This window comes from Melanotaenia boesemani, chromosome 21 (assembly GCF_017639745.1).
Source record: "Melanotaenia boesemani isolate fMelBoe1 chromosome 21, fMelBoe1.pri, whole genome shotgun sequence".
In the NCBI taxonomy this organism is placed as follows: domain Eukaryota; kingdom Metazoa; phylum Chordata; class Actinopteri; order Atheriniformes; family Melanotaeniidae; genus Melanotaenia; species Melanotaenia boesemani.
Window position 1 is genome coordinate 21,101,667 of NC_055702.1, and position 23,182 is coordinate 21,124,848.

At 39.3% G+C, this 23,182-nt stretch overlaps 1 protein-coding gene and 2 long non-coding RNA genes across 3 annotated transcripts; 2 read left to right on the top strand and 1 right to left on the bottom strand.

The window, feature by feature from the left end:
• The first annotated feature begins 1,163 nt into the window (after positions 1 to 1,163).
• LOC121632644 lies at positions 1,164 to 15,077 on the top strand. The gene is made up of 4 exons (XR_006008943.1): positions 1,164 to 1,176; positions 3,025 to 3,029; positions 3,188 to 3,189; positions 14,973 to 15,077. It is a non-coding gene; the product is annotated as an uncharacterized LOC121632644 (long non-coding RNA).
• On the top strand, positions 7,852 to 14,315 carry LOC121632645. Its single transcript, XR_006008944.1, has 3 exons — positions 7,852 to 7,864; positions 12,893 to 12,898; positions 14,201 to 14,315. It is a non-coding gene; the product is annotated as an uncharacterized LOC121632645 (long non-coding RNA).
• lrrc18b (leucine rich repeat containing 18b) lies at positions 13,091 to 18,057 on the bottom strand. The gene is made up of 3 exons (XM_041974297.1): positions 17,975 to 18,057; positions 17,484 to 17,748; positions 13,091 to 13,622 (listed from the first exon to the last, which is right to left on the bottom strand). The coding sequence occupies exons 2-3, from the start codon at positions 17,742 to 17,744 to the stop codon at positions 13,176 to 13,178; spliced, it is 708 nt and encodes a 235-aa protein (XP_041830231.1). The 5' UTR covers positions 17,745 to 17,748; positions 17,975 to 18,057; the 3' UTR covers positions 13,091 to 13,175.
• Positions 18,058 to 23,182: the final 5,125 nt, after the last annotated feature.

Genomic DNA, 23,182 nt, shown 5'->3' on the forward strand with positions numbered 1-23,182 from the left:
AACTTCTCTAGTAAACAAACAAACCCCCCAAAAATGTTTTTGTTCAGGACTATAAAAAGACCACTGAATGACATCTGTGTCACATCTGCACCAGACAGACCCGCTAAGGAACAGAGCCACTGGACCGCTTAAGGCCGATCTAAGCCAGACAAACACACCCATGCAAATGAATGCCAGTCATTGCAAGACTGTGTCTGCAGCAACAATGTATGGTAACACTCCTGGGACTGTTGCAGGTCAACACCAGACAGCATGGTATGCACAGCTCTTATTACTGCTGATCGGTGCAGCAATCCTCAGTGGCCTTCAACCAGTGCATCAGGAGGTGGCATGTGCCAACGCAACAATGCAACACCATATATAACCTCATGGTAGTAATCTTCAGTGTCCAACTTTACTCCTGCATATTAATCACACACAGCCTGCATCCTATTGCTAATATTCAAATCCATCATTCGTCCTCAGCAAAAGTCTCCTGAACCAACAAACTTCATATTTGTGTGTTAAAGATAAGAGGTCTTCATATTTATTTTAGAGAGCTCTTGTTTTCCTTTCATATAGAAAGTTATTTTTCTAAAGTGACACACAGAGGCAGTTCCTTTAAACATTTACCAATATTTGGTCTGCAAACATTTTTCCACAACAGTGCAATCATGCAAATTTAAAAGGATCTTTTCTTTCTTCCTCAAATTAAACTCTTTAGGATAACAGCCTAGCAGGACAAAATTGGGCTCCAATGCTAACTGTATAGATAAGATCTTTTGTTTGTCTTTTGTGCCCGCAGCTGACTCCACACGTAGCATCATGAGGGACTCCTTAGCCCACATATACATAGCTTCACACACACACACACACACACACACACACACACACACACACACACACACACACACACACACACACACACACACACACACACACACACACACACACACACGTACCTGTGCCTGTTTTTGTTTTTGCATTACAGATCACATAATAATGGTTTTTGTGGTACTACTGTACCACCTGCTTTCATTGTTTCTTGGCTATACTTGTCTTTTTATTCTCTTTTGTGGTTTTACAGCATGTGTTTGTGCTATTTTTCTTTTGTCTTTGCAAACTGTGGTGTGCTGCCATTCCAGAAATTTATTTTGCTACAGTTCCACACACAATATAAGAATTTTCCCATAAATTGTCTACATTTAAAACAGATCAGGGAAATTATTTATTTAGCTTTACATATTGCTGGTAATCTTTTATTCCTTCTCTCAACTCTTCAGTCCTGCTGTTTCTAAAAACTGGAAAGCCAAAGAAAATCACCAGGTTAGCATTTAATGCTTTGTTAACAAATCATGCCCACCAACTAGTGTAAAGTTACCTTGTTGGTTTAATTTTATGTTTTTGGCAACTTAAGCCACATATTGAGAGACTGATGCACTGGTACACAGGGCTGATGAACTGGGAGGATGTCAGCTGGAAGAAAAGTCTCAGCAAAGTCTAAAAACAGATGACTGGTAAAGAAGTCAACCAGATTAGACTTTCTAGACTGAAGGAACTCACGTATAATGGCATCAAATACAGCCAGGTAGATGAAGGATGCTGCAGAAACAGGTCCGTCCTTGAATCATAGTCATGTCTAACAGCCAGAACAGACTGATCCAGGTCCATATTACAGTACTCTAAGAACAAGACCAGGTCCAGGGTCAGAGCCAGATCTGCACACCAACAGCATAGACAAAAATCCCAAAACAGCCAGGTATCAACAAACTCACAATACAAGCAGGTCCAGAGTTACAGAACAGCCAGAACGGAGGCCTGTACTATGAAGATGGATTTTCTCTCATCGCGGTATATCGAGGTATCAGGATTAATCCTGAGCTTTCTGTCCTACGACGCTGGTTCACTTCACCATGGTGAAGTAGGCTGCTGTGCACATTTTCTGCATGTCTGTGACTGGTCGGATGCTGCAAACACCCCCCTTTTCATGGGAAAGCACTGTGTTGAATCACTGAGTTGATAACTAGCTTTGTAGTAACGCTTATTAGGATTGCGAATTGGTAAGTCTATCCATTATGATGTCCCATCTTGTTTGAATTCTTGCTTGTGTTGTTCTTATTCTCAAATGTAAGTCGCTTTGGATAAAAGCGTCTGTGAAATGACTGTAGAATAGAACCCGGGTAACGAAGAGATATCCTGAATGTTAAACCCACGATGAAAACACGTACTGTACATACGCAGTACACAGTTCATGGTTTCACCTTTCTTTTTGTCATTGCTGTGTGAATATGTTTCTTATATGAATTCATAACAAATATGTACTCATTCCTTTGGGATTTACATGATATTTATTGCTAATTGGCTGATTAATTCACTTGGTATTCCTTTTTAAATACAGCTTCGTATTTGTTTGTTTATTTCATGACAAAATTAACACTGAATTTAAAACTACTTTTCAGACTTAATGGCATCTTTGTTGATCATATCCAACAATTAGTGGCTGTTTCTTTGCAGGTTCGCTAGCAGAGATTTCCCAATCTCAACCATGTCTGGAAGGCAGCATCAAACCTGCGTCTGCTAGCAGCTGTTTTACCCTCCTCCAGTGTACAGAGGATAATGGCCTTAGTCCAGCCTTGCAATTGAATCAGAGCTGGCCTCACGTCAACCGCAGCTGCTCTTATTACAGAGCAAAGAGGGAGAAAGACACAGAGGGGGTGGAGGGGTGTGTGTGTCCACACATAACATGTAAGCATTTATATATACACACGCACACACACACACAGGATAACAAGCTGTTAAAATGTAAGGGCAAACACACACAGAGCAAAGCAAAATGGAGTCAAAGTGAGGCTGACAGAAACTGAGATGAGGTCACATAAGCTGAAATGAAACGAATACAAACGAGGTTCACACTAACAAAAAACCAAGATGAAGCAAAGAAACTGAGAAAACACACACACTTACACACCAAGAAACCAAAATGAGACAGCATAAAAAAAAAGCCTTCAGTGGTGGTGTTTGGTTTAAGACTGGGGCTGGGTGAAGGCATTGTGGCTGCACCATGCAGGGTGTGGCTCTGAGCGTTGTTCTCTAAATTTATCAGCCAGATCATCCTTGTGTTGTTCTGTTATCGCTGCAAGAAATGTCAGACAAAAGAGGAAAAAGAGGGATGGTGGGAAGAAAAGGGAGCCTGGCCTTATAGTTTGAGAAGTGGCCGGGTTAAAAAAACCAACAAACCAACCCATAACCTAGTTTTCTGTTTTTGTTTGGCAGTAATCACAGGGCTGCTAACTCCAAACACCTCACTGAGGCCGTAACACTGGTACACAAGTCACTTCAGGGCTTCTTTTTGTTTTTGTTCCTCAGCTTCTACCACAGATTTATGACTTATGTCAGGTTGGGGTAAAAGATTCTGTATTTATTTTTGTGTTTCAGATTCCAGTTAAAACTTGATTTCTGTGCAATTATTTAATTTGACTTCATAATATTTCAGTAAAATCAATTTACACTTAATAACAAAGCGCATCAAACACAGCTTCATCCATCTGGAGGTCAGTGGTGCTACAGACCTGGAAAGAGAAATGATGACTATCGTGTCAGTAGCACAACTGTAATCTGGTCACCATGTTTCTGCTGCTCATTACCCTAAAACAAGTTTGACAGCCCCACAAAAATAACAATAATTTACAGCTAAGACCTCAGTTTCCGTGGTAACATTAGCCGCTGGGGGTGGTAGTGATTGAAACAGCTCCTGTATTTCCTTCCTATGTTCCCCTTGATAAAAATCATACCCATGAGTCTGCATACATTCAGTTTCCTGATTTTGACTCTTAAACCAAAAAGGCAAACCAGCTAAAGAACCATTATCAGTTTCTGATTTGTGCTAAAACCAAATGGAAAAAACTGATAACGAGCACCTGGATATGATTTATTTTTATAGTTTTATATTCAGAAAAACTGCGTCAAACTCATTTGATCATCATAATAAAAACATACTGAATGCAGTATTTTTCCTACTTTGCATTTAAAAAATTACGCTGATTTTATGTTTTAGTGATATTTCTTCTTTCCGTGTTTCTGTAGCTACCAAGCCGTTGGGTTGAAGGTTTAAATAGTCTCTGGGATGGACTGGCGACCTGTCCAGGGTGTACTCTGTTTAGAAGCTGCTGGGATGAGCTTCAGCATTGAAATAAGTAAATATAGAAAATGGATGGATGGAGATATCACCCAGCCCTACCTCAGTGCCTGAACCCAAACTAATTGGGTGCATCTTGTAAAAGTGTTTTCCAAAGAGACGTACACACACACACACACACACACACACACACACACACACACACACACACACACACATATATATAATATATGTATATATATTTTTTTTTTAAATGACAGTAATGTTTTTGGAGGAGACGTTATGATTATTGAAAGTCTAAAAGCCAAGAGGGTGGTTGACACTAGTGGTGGAAACTTTATAGCTGCACTTACACTTACAGCACTGGTCTTTGTGTAAGCAAACTTTGACATCATCACCATCTGTACTCGAGAAGACGAGTGCAGCTTGTGTAATGTACTCGTGAAGCGTGAGTGTGCACTTTAGATACATGTGCATTGGCTCACATAGAACTAAGGCAAACCAGGAACCTAGAAAATGTTCAGCTGGGGCAGCAGACAAACTGATTTCTCTTTAGTGAATGGGTACTATCTTTGATGTAGTGAAAAATGACAGAAAAAGATCATAATTCAGTGGTTTTACATGTCTGAATGGTTTTATATGTCACCTAGAAATATTATGACAGATAACTAAGGAGATATGTTAGAAATGACCATGAAAACAATAACAGAAAGTTGCTCATAAAATCAGAAATTTGGTATTTTGTAACGAAATCCATGCAACTTTGATCTGTAGGTAAAATTAATGGTACTTTCACTTCTGGTACCAGAGAGACTGACACAGCTCCTCCCCCTTTCACAAGTCTTTTATTTTGTTCATCCCTCTTCTGCCACCCAAAGTCTGAGGTCGCATAATGTCACCAAAGATGACATTCAGAATGCCAATAAGCCCGTCAAAATCCACAGTGTTTAGAAAACCTTTTAAAATATTGATACTAACCATGATTAAAATTTCATACGGTGCTGGTGGGCTGTGCTACAACACACCCGCAGGGTTCCTGCTGAAGGTGTGACTGTTGACTTAGCATTACTTATTGATCACAACTGACTGGGGTGAGCGTCAACCACCAACCAATGACAAAGAAGCTCCACCAGCCTTCACTCTGCTAATGACAGTACATAAAGGCAGAATTTATTTATTTATTGGGAAACAGTATTATAAGACATAATGACACAATTAGCCTCAGAGGATTTCATTTAGCTAACTGTTTTCTACAATATTATACTGCTGTGTTTAATCCTCTCAAATAATATGATGAAATACCTTGATTTATTAGAATTTCTTCTTATTTTTATTCAGGACCACTAATAGAAAATGTTTCCAGCTTGTTCAGCAGTTAAACCATCCAAACACAGCATGTTTTCAGTCATGCTTGTTTGTCCTTTCCATTACATTTTAATGACACAGCACTTACACAAATATTGCAAAAACAAGTATTTTGCTCAGTGAATGACCCTCTATTTCTTCATAAACCTAGTGAAATTCTTGTCTTATTATTCGGTCCCATTAGCTAAAAAGGAAGCTAAGGAAGTGGTTATGTCTCTGACTGGTTTTAATTTAGTCTAGGCTTATATGCGAAGTAAATAGTAAGGAACATCAGCACTTGTCAGACTGATCTGAGATTTTGGCTCATTAAAATTCCTTTTCCTTCCTCATAAGTAACAGCTGAGTGGCTGAAACTCCTGTCACATCTTTAATTGGCAGAAAGAAAATTAAATCTGTTCCCGTTAGGGGGGAATATGAAGGCACAAAGCAGACAGGTGTTTTCCCATGAGGTGTGTCCCTCATCTGCTGCCGTCTCTCAAACCCCTTTTCTGCCCCCATTGCCCCCCTTCACTACTCTGTCACTGACAATTAGCACCGGGCCATGACTTTATCCAGTAGTGGTTATGGGAGGAGCAGACAGGGCAGACTGAGGTCCATGTAATATGAATGGCAGTCTTCAGACAGTTTTTTTTTTTTTTTTGTCTTTTTGCAAAGCCAGTTGTCACATACAGGCTGCTGTTCCGTGTCCTGTCAGTGTCATGAGGCCCAGGGATGTGCTGACATGTTAAGGGGCTGCTGCTCTAAAATGAAAAAGGACTTCGATAAGGGCATCCTCACGAACCTGTCTGATGAGTCTCCCGATGATCATCAGATTTGGATTTGTGTGTTTGCGACATGTCAGTTTACTGGAATCAGAATAAAGAAAAACTTCAAGCCAATTTCTTCTCCCAGATCTGATCAAATTTGTTCTCAAGTTGTCAGATTGACAAATGTGTTCATAGACAGCGGAACTGTTCGGATCCTTCATCTTAGATTGATCAACACCAATTTCTCTGTGAATTAAAAACACATCAGCTGGCCCAATTTTCAAAAGTAAACGCCCAAAAATACCCATAAAAGCTCATGAGATTGATGAACTATGTGCAAACACAGACAGACATGAGGGAAAATAATCAACATAATGCCCAAAGAAGGGTCTTACTTGGCTAATATAAAGCTTTTTCTCTTTAATCATTTTAGAACATTTGGTTTTTGCCTTGCTTCATAAAATTCATTTTTTCTACATGTTTATTTGAACAGATGTCCTGACATTTTTCATTAGTATAGTTAGTACAGTACAATACATATATTTACAATACATTTTGTTGTCAATGATCCAGCTATCCAGGTCCAAATTTTGCAAAACAGACAAAAAAACAAAACAAAAAAAAAAAAAATAAATAAAAAAAACAAAAAAAAAAAAAAAAAAACAACAAAAAAAACCATAAAGTTATGAAAGTGTTATTAAATTCTTCTGTTAGCTGTTTTTTGTGGTGGCTGCTAAGTACAAACTGTGGCCGTTACCAGGTAACAGACTAGTTGGTGTAAGTGGGCACCAAAACCAGAGACTCTACCTCTCCAGGGTGCTCTTGTATACTCGATCATGTTACTGACCCGTTTCAAGTTAACATAACCCGTAGCAACAAATTCCTCTAGCTGATTCTTTTTAGTAACACTTTTTCAACCCTTTGTTGTCCCCATCCCAACCTATGGGGAGTTTAGCTGCCATCACATTAAAGATGAAGCTATGCTGTTTTAATGAAACTGTGAAATGCTTTTTTTTTTGTATTTTGTTTTGCTTTTGTTCTTTGTGTCTTTGTGAATAAAATTTATGGTGTAAAGAAACCTTTAGTTTATAAAAAGGCCCATTTGCAGTAAAGGTTTTATCTCTTATCTGTGCCCTCTATTCCAACCAATAAAGGTCTGTGCAAGACTGATCAATTAGCACCTGTTTGTGGTCACATTTTTCCAGCACAGCAACTCTGATTGATTCAGCCTGTCTGTGTGTGTTCGGTTGATTGACAGGAGAGAGTTGGAAGTGGAGAAACTGGTGGAACGGATGAGGAAAACTAGAAAACTGCAAGGAGGAACAGAGGGACCATGCTTCTGGTTTTCAATGAGCCAATTTTCGACAGCACTGACATCATCCAAGTGACCAAAAAGCAAAACTGTTCAGCTGTGACTGGTTGTGAGAGCTATTCATATAAAACTCAGAGCTAACAGCCAACCACACAAAGCCAACAAAGATACAGCATGCATTTTTAAATACATATAATAAATATGGTTCTTTTATAGATTTTTTGTTTGTTTATTGTTTTGTCACCTTTATATGTTAATCCAAACAACAACATATTTACAATCAGTCAAAGCAAAACAAGAATAAAAAAACAAACCAGTTGAGACGTGGTGTTTCAGGGACATAAGCTGTAGGTCTCGTCTACTTTAAGCCACCGTTTTACTGTAATTGTTCAGCCTATCTCAGTATGGCTGAGTCAATGCCAGGCGGCTCACCGCTTAATGACCGTGTCAACCGAGATCTCAGTTCAGTCCACTCAGCACTCCACAGCTCAGCGATGTGGGCCCCCTGAGAGCTTATTCTTCATTTTCAGACAGGACGGGCTGTTTGTGTGGAAAAGCAGTGGTGAGAGCAGAATGAGAAACATCAATCAGATTTCAGTCAAGATATTCGGAAAAAACCGAAGATGAAAGCTAAAGCCTTCATCCTCTTAGCCAATAATATTTTCTAAGACAGCACTTATGTTCAGTGGAGATAACTGAAGAGGCAGTTATTAATACACACTCACTAGCACTATGGTGAGATTAATCCCAAAGGGTTTTTTATTTATTTCTAATGAAAGAAGCTTATATTTATATTTGACAGTGAGAGGTAACACTGGACTTAAACTGAGGGGATTTATGTTTGTTATTATCATAAACAGTAAATAATACACTTTTCTTTATCAGGACAAAATTATAGATTTAAAAAAAATCCAAGAACATGTTCTCAAATTTTACTTCTATTGCAAATTAATATATTTTTAAAAATTAAACCTTAAATTGGATATTTCTATTAACCAGGTTAGTGCTAATTTTTATTTTATTTTATTTTTGGTATCTAAACAACAGAAGTAAAGAAGTGAATGGCGTTCACTTGAAAACAATAAAAAAGTCATTAAAAAAAAAAAAAAAAAAACAACTCACAAGGTCATTTAAAATAAAATCCTAAATGTTTTTCTGACTTTATGAGATAAATAAAAATAAATATCAGTACTTTTTTTACAAGAAAAAAAAAATCCATTCAGATTTACAACATGTAAATCTGACATGGGTCATAGCCAACAATTGAGAACACTGAACATGTTTAATGTTTCAGAGCCGATTTCTGAGGAACGCCGACGTGACTGCGTGGATGGTGATGTTGCACGTAATGTAGCCACTGCAGCTGGCTGAGTAACAAGGAAGTAAATAAAGTCTGTGTTCACACCGTCTTCAGTCTACTATTTATTTATTTTTTTCAGTTCAGTCCCAAGACCCCCATCATTCCCTCGTATATCCCTTCCATGCTGTGTGTTGTGTTTTCCGATTGTTACTATGTTTCTTCTTCTTCACTTTTTTCTTCTTCTACGTTTCGATGTTTGTCCGGCTCGGAGGACTAGATTGTAACTGTTATGTGTGTGTTGTTCTGTGATTACATTTTCGGAGCACACCACACACAATATGATCAAAACTGATTTTTTTTTACCTTCACATGTGAGGTCTCGACCAGATAAAAAATGTCATAAGATTAAAAAAATTGTTATGTGTGTACCAGGCCTACCCCGCATGCTGATACAGTCTTTCGGGTTTAATGCAACAACAGCAGGTATGTTCATGTTTGTCTTTATGTTGCTGATGTTTTTGTTGTTGGGATTCATGATTTTTTCCCAGCTTGTGTCTTTTCGTCGGTGATCTTGATGATGGTCAGCTTTGCTTTTCTTGCAGATGTTGCAGGTGGTTTTCTGTTTCCTTCCAGCTGCAGCAGCTGTTGCCTGATTTTTCATGTTTCTATCTGGTGTCTATCTTTGTCTCATTTTTCTTATCTTCACTTTCTTCTTCTCTTCTGTTTAATCTTTCCTTTGCCCCCATCCTTCTTGTCAGGTCCAGCATTAATAAGTAAATTCAGCAACAGACTAATTTAAAAATAAAGAATAATATTTTAGTATTTTTTAAAAAAAAAAAAAAATACATTTTGAGTAAAACTGACACACCGTAATGTAAAGTGAGAGATTATGTTAAGATGACGTATGACTGATGTAACAGGAATTCACAGTAAGGATAATTTCTACCTTTTTGGTCTTTGTGTTGTCATCATAGACTATATATAAAATTCTGAAGACCTGAACTGAAGCTCATTGGGTGGTTCCCACCGTCGCCATCTTCAATCCTGGAAAATCCAAAAATGGGCAAAGAGGTGGAGCTGAGAGGGAGACTGTGAAGGTGGGGGTGGATGATTGACACCCATCAAACTCTGAGCTGCCTGTAGCTAAGAGCTAACCGAACTAACCCGGAGCTAACGGTAGCTAACCAGCTAATGGTGGTAGGCGGGCTGAAGCTAAGGCGATTGATTATGGGGATTGACTCTGTTTTAGAGCCAGCCCTTAGAGGATGATGGGTGAACTACAGTTTTTTGCATTTCACACTTTACCATCAGAGGTTGCTGCTTGGTTGTCATACACGCTGATGGGAACAAACCCCTTGTCTAGTTCAGAATGAAATTTTAATCTGAATGAGCCTGATCAGATCAGAATCTTCCAATTGGTATGCTTACATGAAGCACTTTTATTCCGATTACTTTTAATCCTAATATTTGTGTCCATGTGAACGGGGCTGATGTCACTTCACTAATAAACAGGGTTGGTATTCTCTGGCAGCACATAACATGAATGCTTCATTTCTCTCTCTCGTAATAATTTGTATTTCTCTGAAGTTTGCGTTGTGATACTGCAGTCCTGAGGCAGCAGCCTTCTGAGTTGCAGATACCCCTACTCATCATGGTGGACGTCCTTGCTCACAGTCGAGGAATTTCTACATATCTAGTTAAATCAGAAAAAGACTTTTCTTTTCTTTTCCCAAATAAATGCAGTTTGCTTCAATGCTGAACCATCTAACACTTCCACTTCAATAAATACAAGTGTAGCCAGATCTCAGAAGAGGAAAAACTAGCATGAGCTCCAATGGAGGCAATTTAGCCCTAAAAAAAGAAGTATGAACCTTACCTGCTGCTCAGTATGTCCAAACTAAATGACAAGCAGCCACATGTCCCTGTCTTTATGGTGCTGCTGTTCTGTCTTTTCTTTAAGCCACTTTTTTAATATACTCTTTTTTTTCTGCATATCACCTACTTCATTTCTGGTATTGCTTGCAAAGACTCCAGAGAAGGCCCATAAATCTCTCTGTAAATGATTGTGTATATTACTCACTGTCACCTGTGTGAACAGGGACAGGAGCAGGAAGGAGGATAGGGTGGAGGAGGGATCCTGTTACAGAGGGATGAGGCGTTCTTGCTGCTAAAGCAGCGGACATTAACATATTTAGCAGAGGTAGAAGGCATGTTGGGATTAAAGCTCCAACAAGCAATTGTGCTGAAGTGAGAAGGGAATGAAAAAGACATGCAACCACTAATTATTAGACCTTTTTAAAACTGGTGCAGAAATTTGTGTTAACGTGTGCTTTTAATACACTAATAATGATAAACTATAGCCCATATTAAACCACTCAGCTAGTCAGGTTACAAAGATGTCTTAAAGACATAAAGGTCTGGATTTCTCTGAATTATTTTTGTGGTTGTGAAGAACTACAGCCTCAGGAAGACACTGTCCAGCTATGTAATGACTGGTTTTACCTCGGCTCCGTGTACTACAAAGTGAGGAAATGGAGTTATTTTTGCCAGGGCCAATTCTTTGACTCACATATAAAACTAGTTTCTAGGTCCACCGTCTTTTACCCGCGTAATATTTAGCTTCTCTTCACTGGCTCCTTTTTAAATCCAGAACAGAATTTAAAATTCTCCTCACATATAAAACTTGTAGGGCCGGTTTCAGACCGGCTAGTCCCAGGATTAAATCACTGTCACTTGCAGAGACTTGTCTTAAATAAGGCCCAGTTTTGTCTTATTCTGGATTAAACTAAACCAGCTGCATAATTAATCTAAAACCAAGTTGATTCTTAAATTAACCCTTCAAAGGGAAAAGTTTAACTCCTGCCCTGAAATGTTTACATATGAATTATTTAAATTCAGACCACAGAGGCCTGCAACAAGACTGCTTGCAGACAGGAAGAATACACTCATTTATTTTAAATAAAAAACTTTCTCAGACCATTTTGGAATGTACATAGAAAATGTTTTAGAGGTAATACTTCTGCCTGAGTAATGACCAACAAGTCAGATATTGTCATAATGCAGCATTTAAATTTGATAAGCACATTCAGATCTGAAAGGTATTGTTTGATTTTATTGCTTTATTTTACTGTATTTGCTATCACGATTGTCTCAGTGTTTCTTTTCTGCATCGTAGCTCTCTGTTCCAACTTCATTTTAATTCAACTTGAAGATTTTATTTTATTTTTATGTTCTTCGTTCAGATATTTACATTTTTGCTAATGAAATATTTTCATGGTCGGTCATCGTTTGGGTCTCTGCCCACAGGTGAGGGTGATGTTGCACGAATTGAAGGGAACACTTGTTACCTGTTTATATTCCTTTATTGTTTATATACAGTTATTGTTTTAATTGGATTATAAAATGTGGATTGTGTCTGTAAAAGTGACTTAAGATGAACTTGTAAATTGCTGCTATACAAATAAAGGTGAACTTTAACATGTTTAATTTTTCAGTTTTTGAAGGTTCAGAAGATTTAACTGGAAAAAAAAATCTATAAATGACAAAATTTGACCAACAGAGTTGATTACATCAGTTGATCCAACAGATACTTATGTTTACCTATGTTTGTCATCTCTGTGTTGTGTTATGGGCTTATTTTAATAATAATAATAATAATAATAATAATAATAATAATAATAATAATAATAATAGTAATAACAAATAGAATATAAAAAGTAAAATAAAACAAAACAAAAGTAAGTTAAATAAAATTCTCATTGTGGTATTGATATGTTTTGTTTCATTCCTTTAATTTAATTATAAAGCAGCATGTCTGTATCACTGAAAGCAGCTATGATGTATTTATAGAGTACAGGAGATATTTCCACTCCTTTTGCCTAAAGTTTACTTTGTTTCCCACTACTAATTTCTACAAGTGTTCATATTCAGTGTCAGGAAGCTGGCAAACATATTAAATATTCAGTGAGTGAGTTTGTCCTCTGTCTGTATTTGCTGCCCTCTGTTGGTATTTGCTGTCCTCTAGGCCTGATGGACTGTCAGCACGTGCAGTTCAGTTCTGGGTATTTAGAATATTTAAACTGAATCAACCTGGACCTCACAATGTGGTTCTCAGATATCCAACCTTAATCTAAAATCACATCTGTACTGATTAATGATCAGCAGTAAACAGTTTTCTTTTCATATGTTTATGTTTATGTTTATGCAGATCTGTTGATGTAGTGTGCTGAGTCAAACAGCAGAGGGTGCTGTAGTGTAAGTTAAGACTCACAACAAATGGAAGTAAAGATAAATCATGTTTCGAACATTCACACGTCTTCCTTTCTGCTCAGTCTTTAACTACGACAAGAACGGTGACGCATACTCCTCTGCATTCTCTCCATTTTCCATATTCCTTCTCCTAATTTGGCATTTGTTCAGACAGTCCTCACACAGAGCGCTCTCTCTGACCAGGTAGAAACTCTCTGTAAATATGACTGAGTTCTGTTCAACCATCTGCTCGCTCAGTAGGGGGTTTCTGTCCAGGTTGAGCTTCTCCAGTTTGGTCAGTTTTGCGAGACATTTGGGGACGTGGGTGAATCGGTTATCTGAGAGGCCGAGGTGGCGGAGCTCCTTCAAAGCACCGATGGATGCAGGGAGAGCTTGCAGCTGGTTGAGTCCCAGATGTAGGGTGTGGAGTTTCTTCAGCAGGCCGAGCTCGCTGGGAAGGCTTGTCAGGCGGTTGTTGCACAGGTTTAAAACCTCCAGGGCTTGAAGGTGGCCAATAGTGACAGGTAACTCCTCCAACTATTAGAAAAGAAGTAACAGATAGTTACTATATCTAACCAAAGACTGGCACACATTACAGGATTTTTCTTATCTTCACAGATCCAGAGACCACAAACTTCATGATAACAAAGGACAGATCGCGCAAGATTTCTCTTTTCTGATCCTATTGTGTGTGCTGTGCTACGGAGCACCGATTCTTCAGCAGAGTATCAGGTTCTTCACGCGCAATATTCCAAATCTTGTGTAGTCAAACAAAACTTCAGTGTAAACAAACAAGGCGTATGAACAGAAATGATGGTTGTTTTCGGCCTCCTACTTTCCGAAAAAAAATACACAAAAAAGAAAAAGGACTATGGACAAAGTTTCTGCAAACAACCAGTGATGCGAATGTGTGCAATAAAAATAAAGGTATTATAAATAAATATATACATTATATATAACAGTGTTATTTTTTTCAGTAATGAGTAATTGGGTCTCATATCGGACAACAATGAGACCCTCTACAGAGGGGAGATCCAGCACCTGACAGGATGGTGTTCAGACAACAACCTTGTTCTGAACACCAGCAAGACCAAGGAGGTCATTGTGGACTTTAGGAGATCCAGGAAGATGGAACACACCCCTGTCCTCATCCATGGGGAGGAGGTGGAGCGGGTGGACAACATCAAGTTCCTGGGCATCCACATTACATCTGACCTCACTTGGTCCGCACACACATTGCACCTGGTGAAGAGGGCCAAACAAAGGCTCTTCTTCCTCAGGAAGCTCAAAAGGACTGGACTCTCCTCTCAGCTTCTGACAAACTTCTACAGAGCCACCATAGAGAGCATTCTCTGTCTGAGTGCAACAGTGTGGTACGGGAGCTGCACTGCACACGACAGGAAGGTCTTGGCCCGGGTGGTGAAAACAGCACAGGGGATTGTAGGGAGTCCTCTCCCGCTCCTGGACTCAATATACGACAGCCGGGTCCAGAGAAGGGCCAGTCGTATAGCTGCAGACCCCACCCACCCAGGACACGAACTGTTTGTACCTCTTCCCTCTGGAAAGAGATACAGAAACATCAAAGCCCACACCAACAGACTGAAACACAGCTTCTTCCCCAGAGCTGTGAAATCCATCACCCCATCTCCCCCCACCCCCCATCCATAGACTGAACACTAAACTCCTGCAGACAGGCAGAAACACTCAGACTGCACTGCACTTTGGGACAATATGCTGCAATATGTGGATCACTTCCATGCCAGTCACTTTAAACACTTTATATACTTGTTTGATTTGCACTGTTATTCCATTTTATTCCTTTTACTCTTATATATATATATATATATATATATATATATATATATATATATATATATATATCTAAAGATATATTGCCTTTTGCCTTTCCATACTTTTATCTTCGTGTGTTACAGTGTGCCTTTTAAGCCGAGAACTTCTGAAACAAAATTTCGTTGTGCCTTGCACAATGACAATAAAGACTCTTGATTCTTGATTCTTGATTCTTGAATTGCCTACTCTTCCTATGAATATAACGCTGTTACCTTTACTGCCAAAAATGTGGTGCGTTACTATAATTGAAGTTATTTTTTCATCCGACCATCTTGATCTCTTGAGGCTTTTCTTGTCTTTTTACTTCCTCTTCCATCAGTCAGCTGAGTCAGCTTGCCTCTTGATTGGCTTTTGTCTCGGTACACGTGACATTGCACACTGTGTGTGCTCGGAGCACCCCACACACACCGCAGATTTTCTATTTGCTAATATTAAACATGTTCAATATCTACGATATCTCCTTACAAGGCCGTCTGAGTAGATCGGAACTGACAAAATCACTCTTAACACCCCAAACCACAGGAAAATTGGTCACAATGTTGTTTCCAAACATCTGACAGTCAGGCCTTTGCTGGCTGTGATCGTGCCACCATCTTGCCACAAACTCAACTTACAGGCTTGCACTTGTACAAAAAAATAATTGTGTGTCCAATTTGCTTGAAAAATGCAACATTAAGCATCCAGTTTTCTTTTTTTCACAGTTGCCATGATTCACAACTGTCAGACCTCTTGTGTTGAGTTCAGTGACCCTAATCCTGGCTTGGATATGTGCCTTTATGTAAATTTTATCACATAAGTGTGATTGGTTGTTAATGTTCCCTCCCAGTTTTTAATAACTTTATTCTATTTATTTGTTTGAAATTGTGTGGCGGGCCGGATAAAAAGGTTTCAAGGGTTGTATATGGCCTGGAGACTCTCTACCCCTGTTTTATACCCAGTTTTGGCACCCTCACCCATGAATGTGGTGACCGTAGAATCTGCTACAACAGTGTTATTTACATATTTTTAAAACTTTTATGTATTACCAACTTTAGATAGTGTGTTGGTGAAAAAACTAAAATTTATTTATTTATTGTAGTCCTGTCTATTAAATTAAGGTTCAACTGAATAAACAAATCAGATCTGAGCTCTTTTGGATTTGTATAAAAATGAATATCTGAAGAATAATTTCTACCAACTATGTTGCAGGACTGTACTATAAACCTGCTTAATTACACTGTAGAGACTCCACTGCATTTTCAGAGAAGTAATTGATCCTACATAATGTCATCAGGGTTGGGGTTGATCCAATCCAGTTAGATGGTTTCTGATGTGATGGATACTTGACTCAGTAAAATCCTGTGTACACTACTTAAATGAATACATCATGGAAACTGATACATTTATACAACCAAAAGGATTAATCATAGCTGCTGACTTAATGGGCCTCAGGATCCTCTTTTTTAGCCCAATTTGGGTATGTTTACACAGCGTCGTTGAAAATGAGGGTTCTGAGACTCTAGAAAGCCTATATTAGAACTGTGCACCACCCAAGCAGACCAACTCTTCACCTTCTAATTTGTTATTGGTGAAGTTTGATCATTAATTATATTAGTAGGACACTTAGGGAAAGATATAGCCTCTTGCTACAAGTATGCAGTCAATCAATCTTATTTTAGGCCATCTGACTACACCATAGTGTATCAATCCTAAAGGCACACAGAGTAAGAGTTAGTGATATATTGTGGTAAAAATGGGCATAGACATTATTTTAAATGCCAAGCACAGCTGAAATTCTTGACATAAACATGTTTTCATCTGTGAGTGGATCCAGTGGTCTCAGGTGCAGCTTTGACTACATTACAGGTTACAGTACATGTGTACTGTCTTCTTCTATGTGCCTTTTAAGGTGTGCTCTAGTACCTATCAAACACAACAAATGATGCAGCTTTAAAGCTATAGGGTTCTCACTTCATACAGAGTTATATGTCCTATCAAAGACACCGTAGCCATGTATGTGGACCCACAGCAAGTATACAAATGGCTCATTCTAAGAGAATAAAAACACAACAGTTATTTTAGTAAAGTCATTAGAATAGAAACACTGTTTTTAATGATATATTACATTTTTCATTGAACTATGATTTTTATACATGCTGCACCTTTGAAGTAAAAGAGGAAAAGCAAAGTAATAAATGACCTTGGCTGGGAGGAGTAGAAACCCAGTGCACCCACAGAAAAAAGGCCCGATTTACTTATTTGGTGTTCTGTTGACTGGATGAATTTTATAAGGCACCCTCACAACAACCCAGGAGCTCATAGGGAAAAAAATCCAAGAGTAAAAGCACAACATATTGTATTTGCATGCAAAAGTCTTTCTAAGTTCATAAGCAGAGTTTTGAGAGAGATTATGAAAACAAGGAAGCCTGCTCTCGAATATAAAAACTGCTCTCCTGGGTAAAGGCTTTAATACACCCCCATACACACAATTAATTGGCTTCAAACTGTCTACACATGGTCAAAAATACTTAATGTAATATAATTTCTCCAATTTCCTGTCATACTCACATAATTGCTGTGCAGATCCAAAACACTAATGCTGATGAACTGATCAATGAAATCTGGGATCTTTCTGATCAGGTTCCTACTCAGGTCCAATTCATTGAAATCCGGCATCTTCTGGATGCACGTCGGCACCGCGGCAATGTCTTTGTAACTGAGGTCCAGCCGCCTCTTCCCATCCAGCTTCACCTCCATGCAGCTCTGAACCATTTTAAAGGTCAGCGTCTTACGTTTTGTCTGTTTGTTGACTTTCTTCCCCTTAGCCATGCTGCTGCAGGACACAAGGACAGTGGGGAGGTTTGTAGCTAACACGATTCAGTAACAACAGCAGAGATCAACGGGAATCTGAGCCTCATGATTAAGTTACGGAGCAGAGTCTAGCCATCTGTAGACAAAGTTTTACTTTTCTCTTTGGATAAACTATAAGAAACATCATCTGCTGTTCTATGACAAAGCAAGATAACCAGTCATAGGCTAACAAATCTTTGATTCCTTACCAGCATAAGAAGAAATAAATTAACCTGATCTGTTGTTAAACAAGTAACGTGTCGACATGCTGCAGGCTGGACTCACTTGGCCAGACAGGACTTGTGTTTTTTTGTTTCTATGGTAACCCCAGTTTGATTTGCGAGTACTTTACAACTGTGAGCAGCAAAGTGTCACAACAGGACAGTTTTGTTCTTTTTGTTACTACGTTTCAGAGACGGTCTGAAACCATTTCCATGAGAAAATTAAAACATTTTGGAATCGATCTAATAGACTTTTTAAAACAAGGAAAGTTTTATAAAAGCTCCATCATGCTTTTATATGAAACTCCTGTTTCATGTGGTCTTGACACCTAAAGAAAGGTGTGAGATTCCATGACTGAAGAGATTCTAATAAATCTACTCAGATTCTCTTTTCATAAAAAACACAGAAAGTCTTCCCTGTTTGATCTCTTGGTGACTTTTTAATAAATTTTTTTGGTTCCTGGTCAAAAACTGCTTAATTGGAAAACATAAACTCACCTTATTAACACAAATAGCCAATCAGCCAATCACACGGCAGCTATTCAGTGCATTTAGGTATGTACACATGGTTCAGACTCCTGATCTACTGAGATTTTCACACACAACCATCTCTAGGGTTTACAGAGAATGGTCTGAAGAAGAGAAAATATCCAGTGAGCAGCAGTTATCTGGACCTAAATGTCTTGTTGATGTCAGAGGAGAATGGGCAGACTGGTTGGAGATGATAGAAAGACAACAGTGGCTCTAGTAATCACACAGACTACAGCAGCTACAATTCACAGACTCACTAAAACTGGACAATAGAAGATGGAAAAATGTTGCCTAGTCTGACGGGTCTTCAGTTCAGCTCCAGATTCAGATGGTAGTCTCAGCATAAGGTGGAAACGTCATGAAAGCATGGACCCATCCTGCCCTGCTTCAACACTTTAGGCTGGTGGTGTAATGGTGGGGGACAGCTGAAAATCATTTAACCACCACAGCTTACCTGCGTATTGTTGTTCACCATGTCCATCCCTTTATGACCACAGTGTAGCATCTTCTGATGGCTACTTCCAGAAGGATAATGCACCATGTCACAAAGCTTAGATCATCTCTAACTGCTTTCTTGAACATGACAATGAGTTCACTGGACTCCAACGGCCTCCACAGTCACCAGATCTCAATCCAATAGAGCAGCTTTGTGACGTAATGGAACGGGAGATTCTCATCATGGATGTGCAGCTGATAAACCTGCAGCAACCATGTGATGCAGTCATGTCAATATGGAGCAAAATCTCAGAGGAATGTTTCTAATACCTTGTTGAATCTATGACATGAAAAATTAAAGCAGTTCTGAAGGAAAAAGGCAGTCCAACCTGGAAAAAGCAAAGTCTACCTAATATAGTGGCCGATCAATGCACAGTGCCAAACCCCAAAGTTGTGGTTATCAATATAAATTAAAATAGAAAATTAAATGTATTGAAGAAAACACTAACTGAGGATATATTACGTTTATATACAGTAAACTGATGACATTAAGTCTGGTACCACTTAGCTGTCTCACGTGTCAGACCTTTGACCTTTCACTCCTACATGTAAACAGTTTCCACTGTGACCCATTTCCCAAGCTTTGGCATGATCTGCAAACACAGACGTCTGTCAGCTGTGCATTTAATGTAATACATACCGTAGCTGCAACCCACATTACTCAGCTGAGTCCCGTCTAAATTTAGCCTCGTGCATATGAGTTGATGCACTTTTACTTGATATGAAGACCACACAGTGACTTAACTTCTGTCTGCCACCAGGTGGGGCTGTCCAATAATGGAGCACCTTCTTAGAGGCCAATTAGAGAATCTAATCTTAGAAAATCACAGGAAAATGCAGACTGATTTAATCTAAGACATTTCAGCTGATGCAGTGAGCAGCTTTTCAGTGCCTAACGTTTGAAGATATGCAGAACACACTTCATTCAGACTCAGACTTGTGAAGAGCTTGTCAAGAAAGTTTTTTTTAACTGTTTCTATTCGGTCCAGAAGACATGGTGTCCATATTTTCCAAGAAGAGATCTTGAACTTTGTTTTGGTCTGATCACAGTACAAGTCTAGAGAAGCTGATACCTCACCTTATATATTTTATATAGAAAAGGTTTAAGTGGCATTTGTGAATGTAATTATATACTAAACTTCACAAAGGACAGTGTTGAAGTCATTTCCCAGCTCTGTGTGAAATCCAGGTCAGGGGGAAATGGTGGTGACCTAATTGAGAAAGGTAGAGCACACAAGTTCAGATTACATCTAATGATTACAAATGAAAGCCATGTGTTTGTGTGTCTCATTCGTGTGTATACTGCAGGTAGCTTGAACGACGGGGGAAGTAACGCTGCTTATGCTAACACTGAAGAAATTATGCTGTTTTTTTATTTAGAATTTGCAGAATTACCACTTGTTTAATGATCGAAAACAGTTCAGATATACTCAGTGGCCACTTTGTTAGGTCCACGTGTTCAGTTGTTAGTCTACATAAATATCTAATCAGCCAGACACATGGCAGCAACTTTAGTCATGTAGACATGGTGAAGACGAGTTCAAAGTGAGTATCAGAATGAGGAAGAAAGGGGATTTAAGTGGCATGGTTGTTGGTTTTTGAGTATCTCAGAAACTGCTGATCTACTGGGATTTTCACACTGTGGTCAAAAAAAAAAAAAGAAAAAGAAAAGGGTCAGATCAGATATTCTGGCACCCTTAATGGTTTTTGCCTTTGGAAACACATTAAAATGCGTACCGACCCTGTTGGTGGAAACCGGATAAAATTATTTAGTTCTGGGACCACATTCCTAGTGGGAGACCAGTGAAATAACAGCATAATAACCTATAAACAAAACATTCAAATTTTTCTTTATTTCAGTGCAAAGAAGTGCAAGCACATTATAAAGACGTTTACATTTAATGAAATATCCTTTTAGAAAACATGATGAACCTGAAATTTCTTGAGAAAATAAGAGCAGTTTCAACAATATTTTGCTTCACACATATATATTTTATGCTTATTATAATATATATAAATATAAATATTTTGACTATATATTTATATCTATATTAAAAATGTATATGTTTATGTAAATTTATTTTATTTTATTACTTATCCTGACCAGCATTGTAGAAGCAGAATGATGGTCTGGCTGCTGTGTTGTGCCAAACAAATTTGCTTTGCCAAGTGGAGCTTTATGAGTATGAGGCTCCTCTTGATAATCTAATTTTTTTATTTCTTTTTTTTAAAAAAATATATTGTTTTATCTTATTTCTTTGGGATTGTGGAATTCATGTAATCTTGCTGGACCTGACCAAAGGGCCCCCCCCAAAAAAAGAAAAAGGAGAGTAATGGAGAGAAGTAAAAAGGAAAGTGAAAAAAAAATGAAGAACTGAAAGAAACATAACAGAGAATTGCTTACAGCTTTTACAGGTAAACTAAGCTGACAGTCATTAGGAGTTGATATAAAACATAACCAAGACAAAAACAACGAGATGTATCAAAACAACAACCGAAGTACATAGGACGCACACATAAAAAAAAGAAAAGAAAAGAAAAACCTAAACAAAAGTAGCTTATGTATAAACCCACTGAACAACTCAGTGACTGTGTCAGCATGCAGAGTATGAGGAGTCAGGATTGATCAGAGATGAGTGTGATCATGCAAATGTGACCACACCCTAACGGAGGCTAGAGACACACTAGGCCGACCCAGAGACCTGGGCGATCAGCAGCAATCCTGGAGCACCAACCCAAGCCATCCCACCACAAAGACCACCCTGGACCCACCCAGAGGGCGGCAGAGGAAGGCCCCAGCCAGACCCCACATTCAGTCATGAGTCACAGGCCCCGGAGGGCCAAGATCCACAGCCGCCGACCTCACCAGGCGCCGGCCATCCAGAGGGAAGGACCCGGAGCTCCAAGAGCCCAGAGGCAGCCCTCCATCCATCCATCCATTTTCCGCTTCTTATCCGGAGTCGGGTTGTGGCCACATTCAACAACTCATCCGGGGGGATCCTGAAGCTCTCCCAGGCCAGTCGAGAGTTGAAGTCCGTCCAGCGTGTCCTGGGTCTTCCCTGGGGCCTCTTTCCAGTGGGACGTGCCCGGAACACCTTTTCACGGAGGTATCCAGGGGGCATCCTGACCAGATGCCCGAGCCACCTCATCTGGCTCCTCTCGATGCCGAAGATCCAGCTGTAAGCAGCCCCCATGTCGACAAATTAGGCATTTTAGTTTTTGTTCTTTTTTTTTTTTTTTATTTTTGTATAATATTCACATGTACCAAACTCATCCCAGATGAACCCTTTGGTGGCCCAGTTTTGGCCCTCGGGCCATAGGTTTGACACCTCTGTTTTAGGTGTTTCCCTGCTTCAACACGCCTGACAAAAATCATTGGGTGATTATGCAGAATTTGACAACTGTTGGATCCATTTAATTTGAATGAGGTGTGTTGGAGCAATGTGCACATAATTCTGCTGCAATCGTCACCCACCAGCATAAAGAGCTCCTCCTTTGTAAAGTTAAAAAAAAAAGTGTGAGCATTTGTGTGCATGCAGCACCATGTTGCCAGTGAAACATCATGGATTTCCTCAGGTGAAAGGCTGTCAGGTGGCACCCAGGTCGATTTATTAAATTTCCTGTGCCTTGTTTATCCCGGAGCACCTTTAGCCACCTTCCTCTGTCCATGCCTGCTAGTAAAGCATTAAAAAATACATTAAATATAGGGCACAAAAAGAAGCAGGTTGTCAACCGAAACAGACGTAGTGACGCCATACAAGTCATCACGGCTAACTGACTTTCCAGCAAGGATTTCCTTTCTTCCATTCCTTTACTTGGCGGGGCGGCGTGGCTCAGCAAGGTAGAGCGGTCGTCCTATAACCCGAGAGTTGCCGGTTCGATCCTCGGCCAAGTCGTGTTCGTGTCGAGGTGTCCTTGGGCAAGACACCGAACCCCTAATTGCTCCTGATGGGTCGTGGTTGAGCGCCTTGCATGGCAGCTCAGTGTGTGTGTGAATGGGTGAATATGATGTATAATGTAAAGCGCTTTGGGTATCATCCCAGGTACAGTAAAGCGCTATATAAATACGGACCATTTACTTCCTTCCTGTATTCTTTCACAGCTGCTTAACAGCAATGTTTCCTGTATTTTCCTGTTATCACTGAAGCTTTAAGTGCAGCAACATCAACG